General features: G+C 41.5%; 1 protein-coding gene across 1 annotated transcript in view; it reads right to left on the reverse strand.

Annotated features, from left to right (window-relative positions):
* The window catches only part of sik2a (salt-inducible kinase 2a), a 148,728-nt gene that overhangs the window by 109,377 nt on the left and 12,824 nt on the right, over positions 1–26,527 (reverse strand). The window contains exon 2 of the mRNA XM_060846697.1: positions 1,389–1,505. Within this exon, the coding sequence (XP_060702680.1) occupies positions 1,389–1,505 (117 nt within the window). The remainder of the gene's footprint in view (positions 1–1,388; positions 1,506–26,527) is intronic.

The following is a 26,527-nucleotide window of genomic DNA, read 5'->3' on the forward strand; positions in this document are numbered from 1 at the left end:
ATGAGATTTTGATGGACGAAAAGGAAAATCAGTTCCCACTAGAAAAACAGCTGGGACAATAAGAAGGTACCATTTTAAAAATTATTAAAAAATATGAGCCAGAGGAGAGACGGTTTTCAACATATGAGTTTTCAGGACCTGTAATGTATTGTCTGAAAGGATGGCAGATTTAATAATAACAACTTGAAAATGGGAATTTGATAAACATGAGAAGTACAAATAGGCAGGGATGAGGAAAGAGTGAAACTCATTAGACAGCTCTTTCAATAGAGCTGATACAGGTCAAATGGTCTCTTTCCAATAGAAACATTCCAAAGTTTTGGTCACTTTGAATTTGGATTGACACAAATTATGAGCCATAAATCAGCAATTAGAATTAGTTCAAGCTTCAGTCTTTCTTATATCCCATCAGCTTAAGTAGACACACAACTATTGCAAGCTTTGCAGGTGATTGCAATTGACATATCAATCTTACTTTCAAACTCATTTTAAATACTTTGACCTATTCTTAACTTTTTGGGGCACACTTTCAGTCACCGCCTTCAAACTTCCTCCTTCGCATTTCCTGCTTAAGTCCTCACTTTGCCAGTAAATCACCTCGGGAGATATCTAATTTTGCAAATATATTTATGGGTTAATAGTAGCAAAAAAACCCAAATGAAACCAGTAATGTATAGTGATGTATAGCCAGCGGTTTACTCCAAATCTATGCCAGTCTAGATAGGAATATAACATCAGATCCTTTTCAAATAATGGAACAAACATTTTCTGAATTGAAATTATGCTCTTGCAAAGTGAACAACTTCCCATTCATTGAACTCCAGCTCTCCTATTGTCTGCTCTGATCACAGCCCACTTACAGTACAATGTCCCTGAGCTGGGAACTGCACAGCTGGAAGTACATACCTGACCTTCAATGGCTTGAGATTAGGTGGTGCACTGTCCAAACTTGCAAGAATGATACCAGGGTGGGAAAGGGGAAGAGGAGGAGAATTAACTGATTGGACTCTCACCTCCAAAAAAAATTGTAGAGGGAGGATGCCAATTGAAAACTTGAGATCAATTAATAGATTTTTAAAAGGAAAAAAAAGAATCAGCAGATGGAATTCAGAAAAGCTGTAATCTGAGTGAATGACAAAACAGGGGCTAAACAGTCCTGTTCATATGTTGTTTGAGAAGGTAATAAAATATACCAGATACAGCAAACAGGTTGGAAACAATTTTGCACAAGTCTATCTGGTTGGAATGCTGACCATCAATTGCTATCATATTTGCTAAAGGGTTTCAAGGGAGTGTGGAACAATTTTCTCTGTCGATAGAAATTTCTCCCAGGAGGACGAGGTGACCATGCCAATAGCATTGGAATGATACATTTAGATGTGCTGTACCTGATAGAGTTTGATGATGTGTGGATGATCCAGAAGCTTCATGATCTGCACTTCTCTGTAGATCTTCTCCAAGTTCACAGCGTCCAGTTGAGACTTGTCAATGATTTTTATTGCAACCTGTGGCCGCCAATTGAAAGAGAAGAATTTGTCAACTTGTAAACTAAGTCAGTCCCAATTATTCTGAGCTACTGCTGTCTTAGGTTCTCAAAAATGTCAACGTATCTTTCACCCTCCCACAAATATAAATTTTGAACATTAAAATTTCGACAAAAATTGCACAGCACGTTCACGGATCTGTACTATAAATCTGCATTAAATGAAAAAAAAAGTCAGAAAAGGCTGGAAACAGGAGGAATTTGACTGGAGTCAGGCAAGGCTTGCTTTTGTTGTTGTTACTTTTCTCATCAGAATTCAAACCCTAAGCTTGTGCATCCTGAAAACAAACTGTCTCCTACCATAAACTCAGAGGCCAAAAAAAACACGAACCTGGTCAGTGGAGGTGGGGTTAGGTGTTGGGGCAGAGGGAGGGGGCAGGTTGGATCCGCAGCAGGGAGTGCTGCCTCATGGTTTGCAATGGCAAGATTTCAGCTCGTGACCCCTTTTGGGTTCCCACTTTATTAATATTCTCTCTCCCTTCCAGATGTCATTTCCCTCAAGCATTCCCTATCATTTTCCATTTTTAATGTAGTTTTCCAGTATTTGCAAGCTCCTTTCTTTTGTTACTTAAAAAGAAACATTTCTTTCAAGTTCATTTGTTCTCGTAACTGTGCCATTTACTTACAATTTACAACATGAACAAGATTAATTGAACTGAAATGCTTTATACAAGCCAGCTGTGGAAACGAAGTGATGGAGAGTGCTCTCTGACACAGTGCTAGGTCACCCTCTGGCACCAGCTAACTAACAACACCAGGTCCGAATCAATCCCAGCTCAATTTTCAATAATTTACTTTCTCTATCAGCATGCAGATCATTTGCTAGGACTAAAGCAGAACAGAAGAGAATGACTAAAGGCTATTTACTGTAAGTTGCCTACTTGGTGACAGGCAAGTTTAATGAATTATTCACAGCTATAATTTGTTGTCCGGAATTTGGTGGAGGGCTTCCACAAGACATCCACATCAATTACGCAATGCAAGGTGCCTTGCTAGTGGCGTCCTGATCACTGAGACTAAAGGTTCAAATCTCATCTGCCACAGAAGTGCTAGAACATGCGGAAACCGATTGATTAAAAAAAACAATAAAGGTGAAAACAACCCAAAATGGTGTGAGCACTGAACCAATTAATTATTCACAAGCAAAGCCATAAAGGCATTAAGGCCAGCGACAATGATAAAGCTCATCTCTTGGACTACACAGTCAGACCACAATGGAAACAAGAATGAGTGTTTTGAATCGGAGCTCTGTTATACAGAATATGTCATGATTGGAGGTCCATTTTCCTCCTTAGTTTCCATCGGTTTGTATTCATGAAGTAATGGGGGGATACACCTTGTTAAAGCAGGTAAGCCACTGGTTTAGTGTGTCACCTAAAATAAAACAGATCCCTAATAGCATGACACCTCCACGCTTATGTTCATTTCCAGATTTGGGGGAGGAGGTGCTTGAAGCCACTATCTTCTCACTTAGAGACACCTGTATGACGTACTGAGCCAGTAAGGTTCAGTAATTGAAAGTTTTCTTTAAAAAAAAAGAAAATTAGCATCAAATCTTTCCCCTTATTTTCATACACAGATTAGGCGGTCAATATTGGCTCCCCTTTGAGAACGTGAAGGTTGTTGAGGATCTGTGTTAGTGATGGTAACTACATGTTACAACCACGGAATCTAGCACATAATCCCACACTGGCTGCATCTGGAACTTTCCTGTGTCCTATGGAGTAAATAAAGGATAGCTACTACACAAGATAAATACATTGTGTGGAAAAAGGGATTTGTGAATATCCAGCACAGGGGTCAGCTCAGGGGAGAGCTCACATCTCCAGTTTCAAGTATTCAGCCGTCACATCGACAGCCCTAGAATCATTTGGAGTAGGGTTAAACAGGCTACCCTACACACTCATTCCTGAAGAAGGGCTTATGCCCGAAACATCGAATCTCCTGTTCCTTGGATGCTGCCTGACCTGCTGCGCTTTTCCAGCAACACATTTTCAGCTCTACCCTACACACTCCACTCACTAAAAAGAGAAGTCAACTGAGTTGCGTTTATCTTAGACACTACACAGAATGGCCAGCATTTTGATTTGATTTATAATCAGATGTAGTGAGATACAGTGAAAGTATTATTCTGCATGCTACCCAGCCAAACAATACCTTAAGTACATCATAGAACAAAATGCAGAATATAGTGTCATAGCTACAGAGAAAGATCAACTTTAATGTTTGATCGGTTTGTTCAACAGTCTGATAACCGCATGGAAGCTGCTGCTCTTAAATCTGTTGGTACAGGTTTTCAGACTATATCTTCTGCCCGATAGAAGAGGGTCATAGAGAGTATACCCGCGGGGAAAGGGGTCTTTGATTATGTTGGCTGCTTTCCAAAGGTGGCGGGAAGCTTAGATGGAGTCAATGGGTGGAAGGCTGGTTTGCACTAAACTCTAAATTTCCTGCAATCTTGGGCAAAGCAGTTGCCATACCAAGCTGCGTACGGATAGAATGCTTTCTATGGGACTTTTATAAAAATTGGTAGGAGTTATTGTAGACATGCTGAACTCCCTTAACCTTCTGAGGAAATAGAGAGAGTTATTGGTGTGCTTTCTTGACTGTAGCATCAACATGGATGGACCAGGACAGATTGTTTGTGATATTTACTCCTAGGAACTTTAAGCCCTTGACCACCTCCAGCTCAGCACCATTGATACAGACAGGGGTGTACCCTCCACTCCGGTTCCTGAAGTCAATGGACAGCTCTTTCAATTTGTTGACACTGAGGGAGAGATTGTTGTCTTTACACTGTGGCCATTAAGCTGTCTGTCTATCCCTCCCTGTGTACTGTCTCATCGTTGTTTGAGGTCCGACACTATGGTCATGTCATCAGCAAATTTGCAAATGGAGTTCGAGCTGAATTCAGCCACACAGCTGTGAGCGTGTAAGGAGTAAAGTAAGGGGCTGAGTATGCTCAGCCTTACCGTGAATCGGTGTGGAGAATTATTGCAGAGGTGCTGTCACTTATCCTTACTGAGTGCAGTCTACCAGTCAGGAAGTTGAGGATCCAGTTTTAGATGGAGGAGCAGAATCCTAGATCTGAGAGTCTGAAGAGGAGTTTAGTTGGAATTATGGTGTTGAAGGCAGAGTTAAAGGAGTCTGATGTAGGTGTCCTTGTTATCCAAATGGGTCCAGAGATGAGTGAAGAGCCAAGAATGAGGAGAATCCGATGAGGTAGGTCATTGCCTCCAAACTACTCCCAAACATTTGGAAGGTAGGGGAGGCAAAAATTCCAAAGTTAAAGATGGGTAGACTTTTGTGTAGCTAACTCTCCAGGTTAAGTGCTATTAACTGAATGGGAATTGGACTACTGCATAACTGAAATACCAGGAGAGTCTTGCAATTTAGAAAAAGCAGCTGCTGCACATTTTTAGCTATGCGAAACAATGTCCCATTTTTGGGAGATGCTTTGAGCTGGAGTGGCAGTGAGAGCGAGAGCAAAGGAACTTTTGCCTGACAACAGCCCTTGGATTGGCTGTGCCAAGCAACAAATTGCAGCTCAGTGCGCAAAGGCAGCAGAGACAGTGAGACCGAATTGGAGAATATTTCTTTCTCTCTCCTCCTCCTCCAGAGCAATAGATTCAAAATCCTCCTTTTCTCAGACATCTATTACAAAGTGCATTATAATAAAAGGGAGTTATTTTTTGTTATGACAAAACCTGGGTGTTGGAAAGACCATACCTTTTGGTTTCTTAAATTTTGGATTGTAGACAAAAATGGCAGTGAAACTGCATCAAACCAAGGAAACTGCAAGGTGACATTGTAGTTTTAAAACAGGGCACTGGTAGTCATTGTGAGTTATATGAGACTGGTACTTCAGGCAAGATGTGCGCACAAGTGTATAGGAGGAGGAGGAGGAGGAGGAGGAGGAGGAGGACTGCTGAACACATTGGCACCAGAAACATGTGCCCAGGGACAGGCTCTTGCTTGGAAGAATCAAATCAGGACCAATTTTATGGGTCAGGAGTCATCAGCCTGATGACAACTCTGATAGGCTGCCCACCTACCTGGGAGCCTGTCTTTGAACAGTACAATGGTAGACAGCCTCCAAATTCTAATAAGCAGTATCTTCATCTCTTTGTAAAAAAATTAAACACAATTGGAAAATAGTTGGCTCTTCTCACTTGCCAATTGCCTAAAGGCTGCTGCCTCTAATCAGCAGAGACTGTGAGACTGAACAATTAGTACATACAACAGAGGGTCTGCACTGCGCTGTACAGGCCCTTCAGCCCTCAATGTTGTGCCGGCCTAATTAGTGTGTCGACCTTCCTGTCTTTGCAGTAAAAAAACTTTTTAAAAAAAACTTAAGATGATTGGTGATCAGAAGGATTTGCATGAAGCGAAAGAATATCTGAATGAATCATGTAGACTGCTGCCTTGTGCATGTTCCCCAAAAAGTTTCCTTTCCACCCACTCCAAATATGTTTTATTGTTTGCTTATACCTGTCTGCATGTGCTTATAGGGGTTTAAGAATGATTAGAATTACAGGCAAACAAAATATCAAATATCAATCTATGATTAAAACAGAATTGTCATATTAAGTATGTTTTTGTTAAGTAAAGAAATGTGGTCAACTGTTCGCCATTAACCTGGAGCTCGTTAGACAGGAAAATTGGGACTCTTGAGCAAACTGATCAAATCTGTATCCATTGTGATGGGCTCAAATATCAGCAAACATTCGCAAATGGGTCATAACAGTGTTAACTACTTTTGCTTTTAACCGGTTCATTCAGGCAAATGGATAATCTTCACAGAAGCCCTACAGTGTGACAGCAGGCATTTCGGCCCACTGAGTTCACACCAGCCCTCTAAAGAGCATCCCAAATGGACCTACCACACTACCTTTTCCCTGTAAGCCTGCATTTCGAACTCTAACCAACATCCCTGGACTGTGAGCAGAAACTGGAGCACCCAGAGGAAACCCATGCAGTCATGGGGAGAATGGTGACTTTGTGGGGAGTTTGCACAGAGGCTGGATTTGAACCTGGGTCCCTGGCATTGTGAAGCAGCTGTTCTACCCCAATCAGATCTTGACAGTCTGATTGGGATTCTATATATATTTTAGGACAGTTTGTGGAACAATGGGGCATGGTTATTGGCGTCAAGATTAGAATGGTGCTGGAAAAGCACAGGTCAGGCAACATCTGATGAGCAGGAAAATCGACTTTTCGGGCAAAAGCCCTTCATGAGTCATTTCTGATAAAGGGCTTTTGCCTGAAATGTCGATTTTCCTGCTCCTTGGATGATGCCCGACCTGCTGTGATTTTCCAGCACCACTCTAATCTTGACTCTAATTTCCAGTCCTCACTTTCGCCATGGTTATTGGCGCAGTTTTCCCAGTAAATTGTGACAGTGGATAAATGAGGTTTAGTAAGATATAGATCAGCTATAGTTTTAAAATAAAAAGCGTTGAACTAGACTCAGGTGGTCAACTCCTGTTCGGACAATCCCAGGTACAGCTCTATTTGTTATGTCGACAAAGATGCCAGTTATCCTCAACGTTGCTACAAATGGCCAGGGGTCGAATTAAGTAGTTGTGTTTTTGGCTGGATTTTGCCCAAGACACTGGGAAGTATTAGTGATAATGCCTTCAGCCACTACAGCCTTAAAGATGGACAACCTTCTCTACCTCTTCACAGAAGATGTTTCTAACAACACTACCTTATTGTCCAAAACTTCAGATTAAATTAGATTCCCTACAGTGTGGAAACAGGCCCTTCGGCCCAACAAGTCCACACCAACCCTCCGAAGACCCACTTCCCTCTGACTAATGGACCTAACAACTTAACATGGCCCATTCACTGTGGGAGGAAACCGGAGCACACCTCCGCAGACATGGGGAGAATTTGCAAACTCCAGAGTTGCCCACAGCTGGAATTGAACCTGGGACCCTGGTGCTGTGAGGCAGCAGTGCTAACCACTGAACCACCGTGTCGCCCCTTAAGAAAAGTGGGCTCGTCTGTGATTTGAACACGGGATCTCTCGCACGTCTGCGCAGTAGAAGACCCAAAGCGAGAATCATACCCCGAGACCAATGAGCCATTTATTAAATTTTGCTTGCAATACACCTTGTGACATTTTACTACAAAAAAAAGGTACGTGTTGTTCACTGTTCAACTCAAAAACAAAAACTTACTCTCACTCAGAACCTGCTCTTTGTTTTTAAGGTTTAATTCTAGGTGGTAACAGTCCCAGCAGTGAGCCTCACTGGGAAAAAACAATCTCTCAGGAAATCGCTGATACACAGACTGCAATATTCTGTCGACCAAAATGAATGCTGGGAGAATTAGATTGGAAAGCTATCCTCCACCTCAATCCCATGCAGCCATGCCTGTCTTCGGGGTCGATATTGCTGTCTGCTGTGCAAGTAATAAGCCGCATAAACCTTCTTGGACAGTTAAATCCAACAAAAAAAAATTAAAATATGAATAACATTGCTCTTCAAGAAAAAGGACTGTCACAGATGCAATGGGCTGAATGGACAATTCTATGATTTTATGAAAAAAATAAAATGCTGTACTCATTCATGACAACAAAATGTTTAGTCTCATGTTTATGAGGTTTCAAAGTATGGGAGTTATTACAATCTAGAGGAGAAAACAAAATCAGATTTAACTGAAAGTGAGAGAGCAGCAGTGGGAGGGGGATTTACATGAAGCATATGCACCTGGCAAAGACCTGCTGGATTGAAAGACCCTTTCTGTCTGAGTTCCATTATGTGTAACGGTCTATATAATTCTATGACGTGTGAAAAGAACACAACCTACTTGCTCTGTAACTGATGGGTCAGTACGGAGAATACTGCATGAAGATTTCCTGGAAACGAGGGGCAAAGACTCTTACAGTAGCTGGACTGGGGCAGAAAAGTATCTCTAAAATTTGTGCATTGTGAATCAGTTGAATGATTCATCCTTGACACAGCATTAACTCTGAGAAAGTGAGGACTGCAGATGCTGGAGATCAGAGCTGAAAACATTAACTCTGCCAGACCTACAAATGTCATCCAACCCCTAGTAACTGGGAGAACTAATCAGAGAGGAGAAAGAACCATGAGTCACCACTTGGTCAAGTCATGAGGTTTCAGTTGAAAACCCTGTGCAAAGCCATAAGGAGAAGACTCTGCTTTTAACTGAACTTATTAAGTTCAAACTGAAGTTAAACAGCAATCTAGTCCTCTGTGAAAGGTTTTTACAGTAAATTGTGGTGCATGAAAGAGCGAGGAGAGCACAGTTCTCTATATATCAATCAGTGAGACAGGGCTCAGAGCTGATTTATAAAGGATACTTTTGTTTGGTTAAAAGAAACATGACACTGCAACAGAAATCACATTGAATCGTGTCCCTAACCACAGATTGTGGTGGGTCATGGACTCCCAAGCCCAACTGTTTGTTTTGTGGAATCTATCGACCACGTGTACATTGGTTGTGGGTGGTTACACTCCCTTTCGAGTTACCTAAAGAGCCTTTTGCTATGTTCCTCTCTGCGCTTACAGCCCCACGCTTCAGGGACCCAGGGGTGAGGAGGGAAAGGAGCAGGTCAGGAATCTCCTAGTGGGCCTGGCCAGACCGGCTACAAAAAGGCCCAAGCAGCAGGCCATGGAGGGGGTAGTTTCTGCTCACCACCTTCCCCTCTTCCACAGCTATGCTAGAGCCTGGGCCTCACTGGAGAGGGAGTACACAGTGTCCACCAATGCGCTCAATGCCTTCAGGGAGAGGTGGACACGGCAGGCTTTAATACACCCCCCACCCCCAGCTCCACAACTCTATTTTGATTAATCCCTATCCTTCCCCTTCATTTCTTTCCCCTCCATGTAAGCATTGTCTTTATTGGGCTTTGCTTGTTACTGGATCCCTGGCCACATGGGTGTTTTCTTAGTGGTGGAAAGATTGAATACTGAGCCACTGTGTATACATACACACACACACACACACACACACACACACACACTGCTGTGAAGCAAAAATGCGCATTACTGCTGTGCATGGTAGTGGAGGCAGGGGGTGGATTAAAAAAAAAAGAGAGAGAGAGAGAAAATTGGTCTGGACAAGCCGTGGTTCTGTTAGTAACACTTTCCCCTCAGAGTTAGAAGGTCATGGATTTAATCCTATTTCAGGAACTTTAGCACCCATCTCAAAATTGCCCCTCTCAGCCCAGGTACAGAGGGAATATTGTTCTCTAGCAGAGATGCTGCCTTTCAAAAGGGTGCGTTAAATGGGAGGTCCAATCATCACTTCCTGCATTGAGATAACTGCCCATCGCCTTGTTTCGAAGGAGGGAAGGACAATTCTTCAGAGTCCTGGCTAATATTTATTCCCCCCACTCCACATCATTAAAAGCAAATTATCTTGTTATTACTGTTTGATGTACCTTGTTGTGCATAGATTTGTGGCTGTGTTCGTGCCAGTACAATAGCAAACACACTTCAGGGGTACTTCATTGGCTATGAAGTACTTTGGGTAGCCTGGGGTCATAAAAAGGTGCTATATAAATGCAAATTGCCTTTTCACTTTAAACAAGCAAACATCGAATTACCAGGCTGCTTCTCTGCTTGAAGTAGCAATTACTGTACTCAAGTGCTCAGGCTGACTTCAAGTAACAGAGAAAGAATAGCTTTGATGCTTCATAAAGACAGTTTATTTTCCTCGGCTTAGTTTCATTTTTTTCCCGTGAAAAGCAAGGAGATGCAAGGTTTTGACTCTCAATCCCCTCCAGTTTCCAGCACTATTTTCTTTTATACTAAACTACAGCTGTATCAGAGCTTTGGGGAACAGACTTGTTCTGAAAACTGATCATATAGTTAGTTCTCAGACTCAGGTGGGGGAATCACTGGGGGAAACTGCAGTGAAAAGAGAAACCTTTTCCTTATTTGATGTGTAAATCTGGATCAATTCTAATTTTGGGAATACCTTACACAGAATTTTACAGCATTGAAACAGGCTATACTACCCGACAGGTCAAGTAATAGAGAAAAAAAGAGGGATGGTTCCCAAAACGGCTTTTGCAGAGTCCAAGTGCTTTGGCAATTATAAGATCAGCCTAGAGACAGCGTTTCTGTATGGAATGACCTGATCTCTACTCCTGCTTATGCAGACAAAGCAGCTAATGACAAACTGGATGTAGACCATCTTTGGCAAGAACCAAGAAACCACGGACTTGCAGGTTCTGATGCTCATAACATTTACTCAACTTCCCCTTTTGACTGCAATTAATTGCTTTTTCTTCACTAATTATCTTTTCAATCTTTGTTCTGTTCTTCATTCTCTTCTGAAGCCAGCCACTTGTAGATTTCAACCCTTGGCATCTCATCACATTCCAAGAAAAGTGGACATTGGGTGAAGGAGCGTGAATCTGTGTGCTAGCATAATTGGTGTTGCAGATTTTTGCAACCCAATTCCAACCAGCCTGATAAGGTGCTCCTTCAGCTAGTCACTCTATCAATGTCTCCGTGCACTTGCCCAACTAGCAAGGAACTGAATACCAGAAGGGAGTTGGTTAACATCCACTAATTGGAGGGATGCGAATGGAAGCTCAACTGGAACTGAGTTTAAAAGGAAGATAAACTTAACCAGGTTCCTGTTCCTGCTCTGTGATTTGTGCAGGTGAGGATAGATAAGAAAAAAGGATAAATCTCAGCTGAGAGACCAAACAGTAAAAACTGAATGCGCACAGGTCAAGCTTCCAACTCGGAGACCTGTCATTTGGATGAGGGAAAGGAAGACATTAGTGAGCCACAACAAGCGGTTTACAGTGTAGTCATCGGGCTGAAATTAATAATTGCTTCCCTGTCCACAGATGCTGCCTGACCTACCGAGATTTACCAGCACACTTTGCTCTTCATTCATGTTTCCAGCATTCGTGGCATTTTTGTTTTTGTAGGAGTTAAAAATTAAACAGGAAAAAGGTCTGACTTAAGGATCCCTTAAATATAGACGATTATGGGCATGTTTAAATAGAGACTCTCAAATGTTCCAAGGTAGCTACAGAGAAACCAGTTGCATTTCATATCAAAAAATGAGGAGGAGGAGATCGCTTCTTAAAATTAGAGCCAGTCTAAAGAAGGGCTCATGCCTGAAACGTCGATTCTCCTGCTCCTTGGATGCTGCCTGACCTGCTGCACTTTTCCAGCAACACATTTTCAGCTAAAAGGAAAATTCACAAAGCACTTTATCCTCACAAAGGGTAGTAGAAATTAGGCACCTCATCCATAAAAGTTATAGATTTTGAACATTTGAAGCTTTCAAAGGCTGATCGGGTTTTGTCAGAGAAAAAATATCAATGACGATATGGATCAATTAAATGATAGATTAGCCTCGACTGGCTGAAAGGCCTCTTCCTGCTCCTTTTATTCCTGAAGAGGATCAATCTAATCGTGGACCATTCTCTTCTTCACTAAACAGCTTTGTTGCAATACTTCTTAAATCAATTTGGCTTCATTCTTTCAGTCACGTAGTCTTTCCTACTGTACACAAACAGAATATTCACTCTCACCAATTAACGTTCCACAGTTCTCAGCCATGTAAACTCTTCATGGTGACAAAAAACAGATTTCTGGGAAAGCTCAGCAGGTCTGGTAGTATCTGTGGACAGAAATCAGAGTTAGTGTTTCAGGTCCAGTGACCCTTCCACAGCACTGATGGTAGCTAGGAAAAGGTTGGTGTTTATGCAAGAGACAGGGTTGGAGGGGGAGGGGATAAGGAGTTAAAAATAGAGCCCAAAAGACAGGGAAGGACAGTCAGACTAAAGGAGTGGATAACAAATCAAGCTAAGAGAATGAATGGCTTTTAAGGGGACAGTTGGCTGACAATGGATATGTGTAATTGCAAAATATGTGACAAGGCGTGGTGTGTGGAGATTGGGGTAAGGACATGGGTGAAACTCAAACCCTAAAAGTTGTTGAATGTGATATTGAGTGCAGGAGGCTCTGCGGCTCCCAAGTGAGGTGTTGTTCTTCAAACGTGCGCTGAGCTTCGCTGGAGCACTGCAGCAAGCCTGAGGCAGAGACATTGGCCAGGGAACAAACTTCTCGCTGTTATCATTTGAGTACATGTAACAAAAAAGATAATTTATCAAAGATATAAAAGCACTTGGAGGTTTTAGTACACCTTGGAGAGATTTTGAGCTAGCAACCTTTACACTCAAGAGTCAAAGGTTGGCAATCTTTAAATTACACTAGCCCAATTGTTTGGCTAGGAACTACTGAACTATCCTTTATCCAACTGACAGATTCGTCATGGACACAACCCTTCTGTTGGGGTGAAGGCTGGCAGGTACATAATCATACATTGTACAGAAATTTTTAAAAAAACTGAACAGACCATATTTTTAATCACCTCAAAAATGACCTAAAAGAAAATATTTGTTGCTCCAAATTAAAATTTGAAGGTAAAGGATTAGCCATAATTGTCCTGAAATGATGGAGCAATCTTCAGCAGTCCTGTAGCTCCATTTTTATCTTCATATACATATGATTAAAATAAAATTTTAAAAAAAGGACCATTTAGACCCTTGCTAGGTTATCATAAACAAATGCTACACCTTCACTATATTCTTAGTCATATTGCTCTACTTTTCCTTTGAGCAACAAAAATATAACTAAGGGCACAAGTATTCATCAGATTTATTCTTAAATGATCTACTTTACTCTTGTCTCAAAACACATTGTGTTAATGGATTACACTGCCTTATGACCACATGTGAATTAAACTTCTCCCTCCCTGAGATGAGGGAGAAGAATTAGACAGTATTTTTATTTGAAGAACTAATGAGGTGCCTCTAGCAGGTAGATTTTCTTTTCTCTGTACAGATACTATTGGATCAAGTGGCCAGAGATGGAGAAAACAAATAATTCAGAGGAACTGCATTTGGTTTGCCAGCACAATTCTGAGATGATATTTGTAAGCAGGATAAAGTATAAAAAGTAAGGATATCACCCTACAATGGGACATTGCTGTGGGTGCAGTCTCACCATGGTTATAGTTTTGGCCTCCATGCTTAGCAGCTCAGACTCTTCACCAAGCTGATTCCTGGGAAGAAGGGGCTGTCTTATGAGGAAATGTTGAGCAGACTGGACTTAGGTTTATTGGTGTTTTAAAGAATTGAATGGATCTTAGAGAAACATAATGGAGAGGTTCACAGGGTAGGTGCTGAGACAGTGCTTCCTTCTTGGGGGTGAGGGGAGAACAACAAACAAACAGTCTAGAACTAGGGAACATAGTTAAAACAGGGATGAAGGGGAAATTTGTTTTCTTAGAGGATTGTAACAGTCGTACAAAGAATCCTGTGCAAAGTGCGGGGGCTGGATCATGGAATGGATTTAGGACGGAGCTCAATTTTTGTTCCACAACAGAGTTGAAGGTTCTGGAGGGAACGGCCAGGAAAGTCAAGTTAAGACCACAATCCAGATCAGCCACAATCTCATGGAGTGGAAGAGCAGGCTCAAGTGAGCTGAATTTCCGATGATCTTATCAATCACAAAGAGCACATGCGCTGACAAACAATTCACTTGGACTCAAATCAGAACATTTAAATATCAACGCTGTCATTAAGTGATCAACAAACATTACTCAAATAAACCACAAGCTTTTTTTCTAAAAAAAAGGGGCAGGAAATCAATCTCTTCCAATGTCCACAATAGAATGCACACCCTATTGAAGACCTTGCGGGGTGGCAGGGTGGTAGTAGTAATAGTAGTAGTGGTGTCAGTAAATCCCTCAAGACATGGTTTCATTTCTCACCACATTAGATGGCGAGATTCGAATTAAAGTAATTTAATAGTCATAGAATGTCCTTCAGGGAAGGAAATCTGGCCTACATGGTACTCAGATCCACAGCACTTGAAATGAATGGGAAGATGATCCCAAGACACAACCAGAAGAACTTTGCTTGTGTCTAGATTAAATCTTCCTCTTCTGGACAACACAGTTTAAAATAGATAATTGGTCAGTCACCTGATTTGTTATTTGCCAGGAATTGCCTACATAACTATACTGCTAATAAATTCCTTTTGAAGTACCTTGAACAATATAGCAATATATGTGCTGTTCAATAGGGTACAAGTTACTTGCCTGAAAACTGCTTTATCTGGGAATCTACATGTATCCTGGAGTCAGGTTGGGAAGGTTAATCCTTCGAAACTCCAATCCAACATTAAAATAAAATCTAACGCAAATTGGATCACCTGCGACATCCACTTCTCTCAGCATTTCTGAAATCTAGGTCACAGGGTTCATCTGCCAATCCACAATCTTTGGAAATGACACACACCTCACAGGCTCCAGACAGTGGTAAATAGCCCAAAATCAGCTCCCCAAAAATGGGCAAGGTTCCACTTCAGAACTGCACAGTTAGAAATCAAAACTGACCTCATTTCTCCTCTCCACTTTCTTTAAAAGATTTGAGAGAGAGAGTTCTCACCAATTTATAACCTTAAATTCAGGAGTCAACTTTATTAATCACCTCTAAACTCTCAAATCTATCAAAGCCATTATCAAAGCTGGACTCAAATGCACACAATATTCCAAATGTGTCCTTAATGCTGATCTACACAAGGCTAGAACAATGTTTTTCTCAACTTATCACCAAATGTCCTTGGCGTGCTTACAGATTACAACATAGCCTTGTTGATAATAGTTTCAAGTCAACCGTAAACTTAGACTGGATGGTCAGCTCTCCATTTGCTTTCTTACCTTTATTTTAAAGCACTGTCAAAGAGCAAAATTCTTAAGGGCAATTTAGCAAGTTAACAAGACAAAGTGGTTTAGCAGAAGCAGTCGTTTGAGCGGCAGACAATAGCTGTAGGATTCATCTGAACCAACTGCGTAATAAACAAGCACTAAGCTGGAATCAGAGAAATGAGAGAAAAAAAAAGTCAGCCTAAATGAAATAGCCTGGGTCGAGACCCAGGGAGAAAAAGCCATGAAACAAAACAACGTGTGGATACGATAATGGTCTGATTCATCTTGTATTCTTCAAAATAGAGCTCCAGGTACTGTTTGATTCCACAGAGGAAAAACGTCAGAAATGATGATCTGCAAAGAGGCACTACTGGGGAATTCCTGGAGGGATATGGTGGAAAAGTAATGAGGGCTGCAAAGTTCTAGGATAGCTGAAGTTTGTGAAAGGCGAAGGTGGGTTGGTTAGCACTTGGAAGACCAAATTATTCTTGAGGATTCAATTAAAAAGCCTCCTACTTTGAGCTGATTTTATGGAAGAACCAACTCCAAACAATTTTTTTTAAAAAGCAGCCTATAACTCATTGTTCCTTTGTATTGTTAATGTGGTTTCTCACAAGATATGAACTTTGACAGAAAAAACAAACTTGTAAATAGCCTCAGCCTATTTAGATCTAGTCAAGAAAAAGCTGCTCCTTTTGAAGATTATAAATGAAGCAATTTTTTGGGGAAATGTGAAGTCTCCACATTAAAAAGTAATTCAGGTCTTTAGAATGGGAGAGAAGATTAATATTTTTGAGAAATGACAGTTCTTGAAACTTAAGAAGCAGGAACAGAAGGAACCTGGTATTAATTAAATTAAGTAATGACTAGTGGTGGGCGGGAAGAGGAGGAGTCCAGAATGGAACAATTACAATCTAGATATTTTCATACAACTAGTTTTAAATTTTTTCCTTTCTAAAGCATATTACAGCCAAAATAAAATACCTCTTAATGGAACGATGACATTAGAAGATGGAATGTGTCCTTATCAAAAGCAGGAATCACAGGAAGTGTGTTCACAGTAAGTGGTCTTTCTGCTACCCTGGCTACAAATTAAGTTAGAGAGAACAGATTCGGTCAAAAGGGATGTGGATATATTTCCACAAACAGACTGATTCTTGTGATTTGGACAGATTTGTTCAGAGTTTTTTTTAACAAAAACATTCTCCTGTCAAAACCCTGATGCAGAGAGTGTTCAAACTACTATAAAACCTAAACTCCCTGAAAAGAAAGAATTCAGTAAAACAAGGAAGTGTTTTTCTTTCAAAGCCATGAAATCAAGGGAGTGGAAATCACCATGATAAAAGGCCGTTGCTCAGCTCTATTTTCACCACCACCACCGTGGGGGAAAGAAAAGAAGGCTAGATAGTTTAATGCACACATTTTGACATTAAAATTCCCCAGGGCCACTGACACATAGGAATTGTCACCAGTACTGGTCATTTTGGCAATGTGTTTACATACATAGGGGTTTTACTTTAAAAATAAAAATATAGATAAAAAGGTACATACTTAAACCGGGATTTTAAAAGCCTGTTGGTCCTAATGAGTGACATTTGCAGGTCCATCTGGTCTTTGCCCCAGAGACCTCATTATGCTTGTGACACATTCCTTCAGCCACTCAGTCTAATTGGAAAGTACTTTTAGGATCTTTCCAGTGAGATGCAATACATTCAGTATCTTTTAAAAATAACAAAAATGGATAGATTGAAAAAAAATTGAAAAAAATTCAAAAACACTCATTCATGGATTTGCAAGTAAAATCTGTAAACCCCTACATCTCTATGGTTACATCAACAATATATTTCCCTAGCTGCATTAGTCACACAAATATCTGGATATTGCATCCTCCTAGTGACACACAAGACTCAATTCATAGAACTCAAAAGAAAGAATGTTGTACATACTGGGATGCAGCTCAAGTCTAAAAGACAGAGCATTACTACAAACCAGCAATAGTGCAAACCTCAGTTCAATGCTTGTGCAGAAGTTCTGTAGAATTAAAACAAAGAAAATACTTAGTTCTTGCTTTGCACAAGGAACCCTGAAAGAGCCAATTATGTCCAATTCGTGCACAAGTAGAACTGCTCTTGAATTAGATTGTGTAATGGTGAAGAAAGGTTTGTAATTTGTGCATTTTCTTTTAAGAGTTGGGAATTTAAAGTATTTGCTTATGGGTGTTGGTCTTCTTTTGTTTAAGAAGGTTTAAAAATTAACATGGTGAGTCTTTCCAGAGGCATGATTTCATACCTACATGTGTTAAAAGTGAAGCATCGTCAGACTGGACTCAAAACATTAACTGCTTTTCTCTCTCCACAGATGCTACCAGACCTGCTGAGTTTCTCCAGTATTGTCTGAGCTTAGCCCAGATTTCCAGCATTTGCAGCGTTTTGTTTTTATTCAAGTCTTTAAATACAATTTTTATTTCAAGCCTAATGCTTGCAACAAAGGAGATGAATACAAAAGATCCACTCTCAGGATCTTACCAATAAAATAATCCTGCATCCTCCCATTTGAAGAGATTGCAACTTAATGCATACCCTAACTGGAAATAATGTACCTCAGTTTGAGAACAGAGTGGAAAGAATTCAACAAAGACATGCCCTTTCACACCAACGCAGCAACATTAACACTCCATAGTGTGGCCCTTAGAGATTTATGCTCAAAAGTCCAATTTAGCTGTTTGCATTTTTTTTTGCCACATATTAATAGAAATATGATTAAGACATTCACTGTAATAAATGGTCCTGTAATTAACTTTAATACGCTAATTACATGGTGCATCATTTACAGACACAAGTAACTAAAGAGGCTGCATGGTTACACAGTGGTTAGCCCTGCTGCCTCACAGCGCCAGAGACCCGGGTTCAATTCCCGCCTCAGGCGAGTCTCTGTATGGAGTTTGCACATTCTCCCAGGGTCTGCGTGGGTTTCCTCCCACAGTCCAAAAATGTGCAGGTTAGGTGAATTGGCCATTCACCTAACACTATGGTCAAAGGTAGGAAAATGGGTCTGTGTGGGTTGCTCTTCGGAGGGTCGGTGTGGACTTGTTTCCACACTAAGTAAGTAATCTAAAAAGTTTGTGCTAGTTACATCTGTTCTTTATTGAGCTTGTGCCATAACTGGATTTTAATATCTTTCCTTTGGTAACATATTGAAGCAAAGTATTTTTGAAAGACTGGAGTTTGCATAGTGCCTCACCCTTCCCAACAGGCACACTTGACAAGTGACCAATTACTAGCAAATGCACCTGAAAGTATGTGAATAAAGGTGAAAATTAATTTGTTAATTTGGAAACTTCCATGCAAAGGAGATGTGTGATCAAATTGGTTTCTTCACTGATGTAGCTGAAGGAGCAAAGTTTGTCAAGCTCTTCAGGGTCTTGTACATACACCTGGTGCAGAGGAGATTCTAGATTTGACAACGTATCTGAAAAGACATCATTTCCCATGGTAAAGCATTCCTCATTCTACATTATAATAAGAGCTAGATAGTGCACTCAAGTCCAATAGTGAGTACAAAAGAAGAGTTTTTGATGGAAAGTGCCTGACACATTTAGTAATGTCCCGAATGTGATGCAGTTTGCTGCATTCATTCTTTATTCCATCCCAGGAGAGCACAGCATCTGTTGTACACCAACAAGTTGAACATTATACAGACTGGTTATGAAGATAGTTGGTATCAGACACAATGGAGCACTTTAGATTTCTGAACAGTTTGAGTTATTGCACATTTTCCCACCAGATGGATTACTGTAGTTAGCTTGGGTAACTTGTACAAGAGGACATAACTACAAATTGAGAAGTGATAGATTTAAGACTGATGTCAGAGGGAAGTTCTTTACACAGAGAGTGGTAAGGGCATAGACTGTCCTACCTGCGAAGGTAGTCAACTCAGCCACATTAGGGAGATTTAAACAATCCTTAGATAAGCTCATGGATGATTTTTGGATAGTGTAGGGGGACGAGCTGAGAAAAGTCCACAGGTCAGCACAACATCGAGGGCCGAAGGGCCTATTCTGTGCTGTATTGTTCTATGTTCTAACTCTTGAACAACATCAACCCGGATATTGAGTTAGTTATACAACATAATTCCTACTTCCCAATGTAACAAATCTCCTTTGCCCCCTCCACTGGAGGAAGGTAAAGAAAGATCACACCTCTTCATGTCAATAGGGCGCAGATCTCCATTTATTTATTCAAATGTGTGAGAAAGACATTCATAATCAATTTAGAAAGATAAATTCCTGAATTAGCAGCCCTGGTTTGCTGACGAATGAACAAGGGAAGGAAGATTTATTATCCCTTGTACTCTTCAATGGACAACAGAGTAAAGTACAGCGAAAAGCTTCAACTATCACCACAATCCAGCGCTATTTTGAATAGTTTAATATAAAATATATAGCTGAAACAGGACTTCATTTTCATTCCGCCACCATGAAGCCTGCTGACCAGTGATACCTCCAACATCACTCCTCCGCTGGACCATCAGTTGCCACTCTTCAGGCGCCATCTCTTCATCAATGGGCCCACCTTGCCGGCTGGCTGCCAATGCCTGGTTGCATGCTGGACACACACACCCCGGCACCATTGCCATCTCACTGATAACCAGGAGACCCGGCTCTCAGTCTAACCCAACCATAAGCTACCACCACCACTACCATGTTGATAACCAGGAGACCTTGGTTCTCAGTCTACCACAACCAGGAGCTACACTACCACTTCGTGAATAACCAGGCGCCACCCCACAGCTGCGCTGCCAACTCACTGATAACCAGGAGTCCCTGCTCTGGGCTTACCACAACCAGAAATCCTTGGCTCTGCTGCCAGGCATTTAACTCACCAAGAGGCTTCTCTGGCCACATTCTCTTCCGACAGGAAGAAGAAGAAAAACAAAAAGAAAGACAACAAAAAGGGAACAGAAAGAAGGGACGATGCGGCTGGTCCAGAATGGACAGACCCAGGAGCCCGAATACTGCCTACTTTGCTAGAGCCCCCACCTTGGTGGAATATGCCAGTGGAGCACTGGTTCCGTTTGTATTAACTTTAAACTCATCTTCAACTTAAATTCTTCCACGGACTTCTGGCACCCCATATCAGTATTCCTTCCAACCAAACACTCCTACACACCCTCTTACATCAGCCAACTCAATCCTCACGCTGGGAAAGGCAGCTCTTTTAGTTACTTTGGAACTGCCTCCTGTCATCACTTTCCAAATTACATTCTTACCTGCTTTCAGAGGGCTCTTTAGTGTTGAATCCCACTGATCCCCTCCAAGCCCTTTCTCCACCCCTCTCCTTCATTCTGCTACACTCTGAAGCAATTTTTGTACACATGAAAGAACTTCAGGAATGCAAGTTGTGGTATTGCAATTAAAGGCACTTGCAATTGAGTTTGACAAGTTTCCAAGTAAAATTAATTTTCAGGGAGTGGTGGAGAAAATGACAAATGTTGCATTGATGTAGTTGACATGTTGCATGGATCAGACTGCAGTTCAGAAACCCACACTGGTTAATGATCACCTTACATTGGCTTCTGCAGAGTTAGCAGTCATTTAGATAAACTACTACTGATGCAAACAGAGACATGTTTTGCAATAATGCTGGCGTGAGCTTACTCAATAACCCAAAAGTAGGAAAGCTCTTCACTTGAGTCAGTCAATTTTTGGTTCTTCTGTTCAAACCACACTAAAACTATTGGAAAATATTAATTTACTAGTAAATCTGTGTCACTATTCATGGAAACTGAGGTGATAGTATTTTTTTTTAAACTCATCCATGGGATGTCGGCTGGTAAGGCCTGCATTAATTGTCCAAAGGACAGTTCCAAGCCAACCACATTGCTGGGCGTCTGGAGTCACAACATCTGGCATCCTTTCCTGGACCAGGTTTATTTCCTAAAAGGTTAGTGAACCAGCTGGAACCTTTCCCCTCTCACAACAAATTATAGCAATTATAATGGTCACCATTAGGCTAGTTAATGTTCTGGATCTTTAGTGAATTCAAATTTTATCATGTGCCACAGTGGATTGAAACTTCTGTCTGCTGACCATTAACCCAAAGTTCTTAATCACTAAGCCAGTGACATTACCACTACACAGTGACTGCCCATTTGGGAATAATGTTGTAGACTGCATGCCGCACTGCTCAGAAAAAGTTCTCATCCTGGTTTTCAAATCCCTCCACAATCTTGCCTTTGCTCCTGTAACACTGTTCCATCCCGACAAAGGGATTTTGGTGTTCTTCAATTCTGATCACGTGCACATTCCCAATTTTCATCTCTCTTAACAGGAGCCCTGTCTAATCTGCTTGAATCCTGAACTCAAGAGAATCATCTCCCTAAACCCTTCCTTCCCCTTTGGCAAGGAATTAACTCCAGATAAATGTGAGGTGACACACTTTGGCACCACGCAATGATTTGGACCTTGGGAAGCACGTCCACCAGTCCCTTAAGGTATCAGGGTAGACGGATAAAAAAAGTGGTTGAAAAGGCATATGGGCAGCTTGCTTTTATTAAGGCACAGCAAGACTATGGTGAGCAGTTTTGAAATCCACATTGTAGGAGGATGTGTTTGCACTGGAGAGGGTGCAGAGGAGATTTACCAGGACGCTGCCTGGGCTGCAGAGTTGTAGATACAAAGAGATTGGGTAGTCTGAGCAGTGGAGACAGGGTAGAGGGTGGAATATGATTGGGATGCATAAAAAGATGAGAGCCATTCACAGGGGAGAGATCAATGAGTACTGATTTAAACGCAAGGGCGCAGGCAGTTTAGAGGGCATGTGAGGAAAACATAATTTCACCCAGAGTGGTGGGAATCTAGAAATCAGAGCCTGGGAAAGATGGTCCAGGCAAAAACTCATCGCATCTGAAGTAGAATTTAGATGCACACTTGGGATAACAAGGTATAGAATGCTATGGGCAAAGGGCTTGAAAACTGAATTAGATGAGTTAGGTTATTGTTCTTCACTAGCCCAAAAATGGGCTGAAGGGCCTCGTTCTGCACTGTCGACCTGTAACTCTATAAGATGCTCCTTAACTAGTTATCCTTAAATCAACCTGGTCAGACATATTTTGACACACCTCTGGAGCAGTTGGGAATTGAATGCTGGCCTTTTAGTCCATAGGTCAGATCACTACCACTGCAACACCACAACTCTCAGGACATCTCCAACATTATTCCCTTCACCAGGTATCCAGTCATCTGCCCTAATATCACTTGTTGTTATGTAGCTCAATGTCAAATTACATTGGAAAGCAGGCTCATAAAGCACCTTGGGACATTTCACTACATTACAGTTACTATACTAATGAAAGTGGTTTCCTTTATCAAAACTTTGCAAGGTTATATAGTGTTTAATTAGAATTAAGACATTGCAGGAGTAGTTGTTGGGATGTGTCACAGAGAATATAGCCCCTCAGACATTAATCCTGGTTGCAGTGTTTGATTACAAGGCTAGACATTTTAGACAATTAAATCCTGGGACTCCATGCTTGGAGCAGGGACTTGCTAACTTACTCTTGGAGTTCACACAGGTAACTAAAAGAAGTTATCATTGTTAAGTTAGCATTGCTTGGGTTCATACAGCTGTCATTTAAGAGATTACAGATGTGTTGGCTCTGAGATTTGTTTTTCCAATGAGTTACTTGGAGCCCTTACACTTGCAGCATGTGAGGGTGACACTTGAAATGTGTCAGGCAGGAAACAAGACTCACTATTTCGACACAACATAACATGTTCTGCACAAAAACAAGCTAGTTTAGCCTGACAGGTTTATGCCAAACATTTAGGCTGCACACAAACCTTCTCACCTAAAACACTCAATGTAGTTCATCATGCAATGAACCAGCTTCCCACTGCAGGAATATAGATCAATGCATGTGTTGCAACTCCTCTGCTGCAGAGAGATTGCCCGCAAACGCAACTACTTATTCAGAGTTGCACGTATATATATATTTGTCTGTTAAGAGTCCTTCTGTAGCACTGCAATGTTTGACTGACAGACTTGCTTGGCTAGCTGTACATTACTCAGCACTCGAATGTTCTCAATTGTAAAAAGAAATGCAAAAATAAAAAAAAGAGAGACTTCCCATTCTATCGTATTTGGCTCAAGTGGTTTCACTCTTGACAATAAAGTATTGAGTTCACTGAATGCATCCATTGCTTCATTTAGAAGCAAATCTCACAGCTCAAAGGCAACTGTAGAATAGTTCAACAAGACAACAAAACAAATCGCCCAAGTTTGTTCTTGGTTAATAGACTGAAATAAACTTTGCGTTGCTTGTTCTGTGCATCAGATCACTTGTAGAAATCCAGTGAGCAACCACAGTTTGTGCAGAGTTGCAGGATCTGTAAATGCTACTTTCTCTTTCTCTCAGAGTGGCATGATTGCATTGGGGGTCAAGAAAAAGACAGAGGGGTAGGAGAGAAGAGACAAGGTGGGAAGAAAGAGACATTTAGTTATGATGTTATGGTCACCCTGTTTGTCTGATAGACTTTAGGGGCAAGCAAGCCTTTTACTGCCAGTCAACTTCCTAATGCTCATATGAATTTGACATTGACGTGATTGTTTGAATTCCTCTCACACATACTCCTTTTATAAATCTCATCCCATCACACTGTATTCAGTTCAGCATAATTGCAGTTGCTTAATAATTTGTCCAGCAGATAAGCAGGGGTCACATAAATACCCTTTGGATAGCGAATCTCAGGACTGTTTAGAGTAAAATAAGGTCATTCAGTCCATCCTTTTGGTTCCAGCCCTCCAAAGGATTAACATGAAGTAAAATCCTCAGTGAGTTTTGAGTTAATTTGTGATCACACATGAAAACCCTGGAAATCTTGTTTGGATCTGACTGTTTCTAAGGCCTTTGTCCAATGTGGCAATACAATTTATCATTTTTACTGTGTGATTTTCATTCAAGTGCTTTTCTGCAAATTGGCTCCCTTCCACACACAGGTTAAAAAAGTGCATTATTTACAAAATAGAAAATGATTCCCACTGTCAAACCACAGCTGAATAAAAACGTGCAATCTAGGTGCTGTCTTTCTGCTCTTACATCTCAAGATGGGACACGCACTGACATCTTGCCCTGAAACCAACCACTGGGGTACTGAAGAGGAGCTTTAATATCTTGAAAAGAACATTTACGTCACTGGGTGAAATATCAAGCAATATCTTTGGAAGTCAGGAGACTAGGCGATACATAGCAACATGACCTTCAACTATTAAAAGTCGGTTTTAAAAAAAAGCCACAAGATTATTTCACGGATTACAAAATGGAACATGCCAACAATGCAACTTTGTTCCAGTGTTTTATAAGCCTTTTTCAATCATTACTTAAGATAAAAAGATTGACAGAGGGCAAGAGGGAGAAGAAACAAAAGGCCTCAGAATGATCCGTCAGTGAGATAAGCACATTCGCCATAAAAGAATGGAGTAATGAGAATTACAGATAGCGCTCAAGTTGACTTTTCTCTACACCCCAGTCAGGTGGTTAGAAACATGATGCTAATTCGTTTCTCTTGAAAGAAAGAAAGACTATTCTCACTCAGCCTGCCTGCACCATCACTGTGAAGAGCAAAGCTTGCCAATAGTACCTGTTGGGGCAACTACAATAACCCAAACTAATCAAAGCTACGTTGGGGTAAAATAACCACTCCCTCAAATGGAATTGCTGGTGCAGTTTTTGCTAATACACCATGTGAAAAGAAGCAATTTATTTCAGAGTTATAACACTTGGGTAATTTCGTTTGAGGCCGTTGGTCTTTGCAGTTACCAGCCACCCCCCTCAGATTGATAACAAAGTGACTGCAAGGCAGAACTCACTATATATTACCAAGGAGTTGTGTGAATTGCTACGACAGAACAGCCAGAATTAGATCACATGCCAATTAAACACAGCATGTGCATCTACAGGATAGTACTGTTACCTGCCTTTCTGGTTTGGGTGATATGTATAATGTACAGCAGAGACCTCAAATCCCTCTGGACAACACCTCCACAAATTTCTGCCAATCCCATCAGAGGGTAGTCCAACATCAGTGTCCATCCAGGCAAAACACTGACTACAGTGACTCGATCAGCTGGATTGGTTGGGCCACACAACTGCTGAGCCTGACTCAAGACTCTCAAAACTCAGACCTTCCTCACAGCAAGGCCATCCACAAAGTCCCTCTGAAAAAGACAACATCCTCACTGAGTCTTGGAGTCTCATGGCCAAGACTGTCCAAACTGGAGAAGCAGCAGCCAAGAAGGTGCCAACCATTACACATGTGGGAAGCCAAGCACAAAGAGCAGAAGGAGTGTGTGAAAACCCATGCATCCCCATCTACCTGCCTCAAAAACAATACCATGAGCCCCAAGAGGTGGGGGTGGATTTTAGGGAACATTTCAGTCATCTCCAGAGCCAAAAAAGGACAGCTGATAGCATCTGGCAGCTAACTCTGTCTCTGCCTCTCAAATTTTATACACCTCAAAATCAGATTCCCCCCCTCAGCCTTCTCTGCTCCAGGAAAACAAATCTCAGCCTATCCAATCTCTCCACATGACTGGCAACATCCTGCTGAATCTCCAGTACAATTAATGTGGTGACCAGAAATGCGCACAGTATTCCACATGGGCCCTAACCAATGTCTTATAAAAGGAGCAACAAGATTTCCTCACCTTTACATTCAATGCCCTGGTTATGAAGGGAAGTATCCCATAGGTCTTTTTCACCAGCCTGTCTACCAGCGCTGACACCAAGGGATCTATAAACTTGCACACCAAGGCCCTTTTGTTCCTTAGTATCATAGAACACCTACAGTATGTAAACAGGCCATTTGACTCATCCAGTTCTCCGAAGAGCATCCCACCCAGACTCACTGTTCTCCCCTATCCCTATAACCCTGCATTTCTCATGGCTAACCCACCTAGCCTTCACATTCCTGAACAGTGGGCAATTTAGCATGGCTAAACCACCCAACCTGCACATCTTTCGACAGTGGGAGGAAACCGGAGCACCCAGAGGAAACGCCCACAGACACGGGGAGACTGTGCAAACTCCACAGTCAGTTAGTCTCCTGAGGCTGGAATTGAATCTGGTTCCCTGGTACTGAGACAGCAGTGCTAACCACTGAGCCACCGTGCTGCCGAAGTATTGCTTAGGGTGTAACAACAGCACCCAGGCAGGGACTTTAAACGCAGGCCCTCGGATTAAAATTCCGATGCTCTACAAACAGAG

The sequence above is a fragment of the Hemiscyllium ocellatum genome, chromosome 29, assembly GCF_020745735.1.
Source record: "Hemiscyllium ocellatum isolate sHemOce1 chromosome 29, sHemOce1.pat.X.cur, whole genome shotgun sequence".
In the NCBI taxonomy this organism is placed as follows: Eukaryota; Metazoa; Chordata; class Chondrichthyes; order Orectolobiformes; family Hemiscylliidae; genus Hemiscyllium; species Hemiscyllium ocellatum.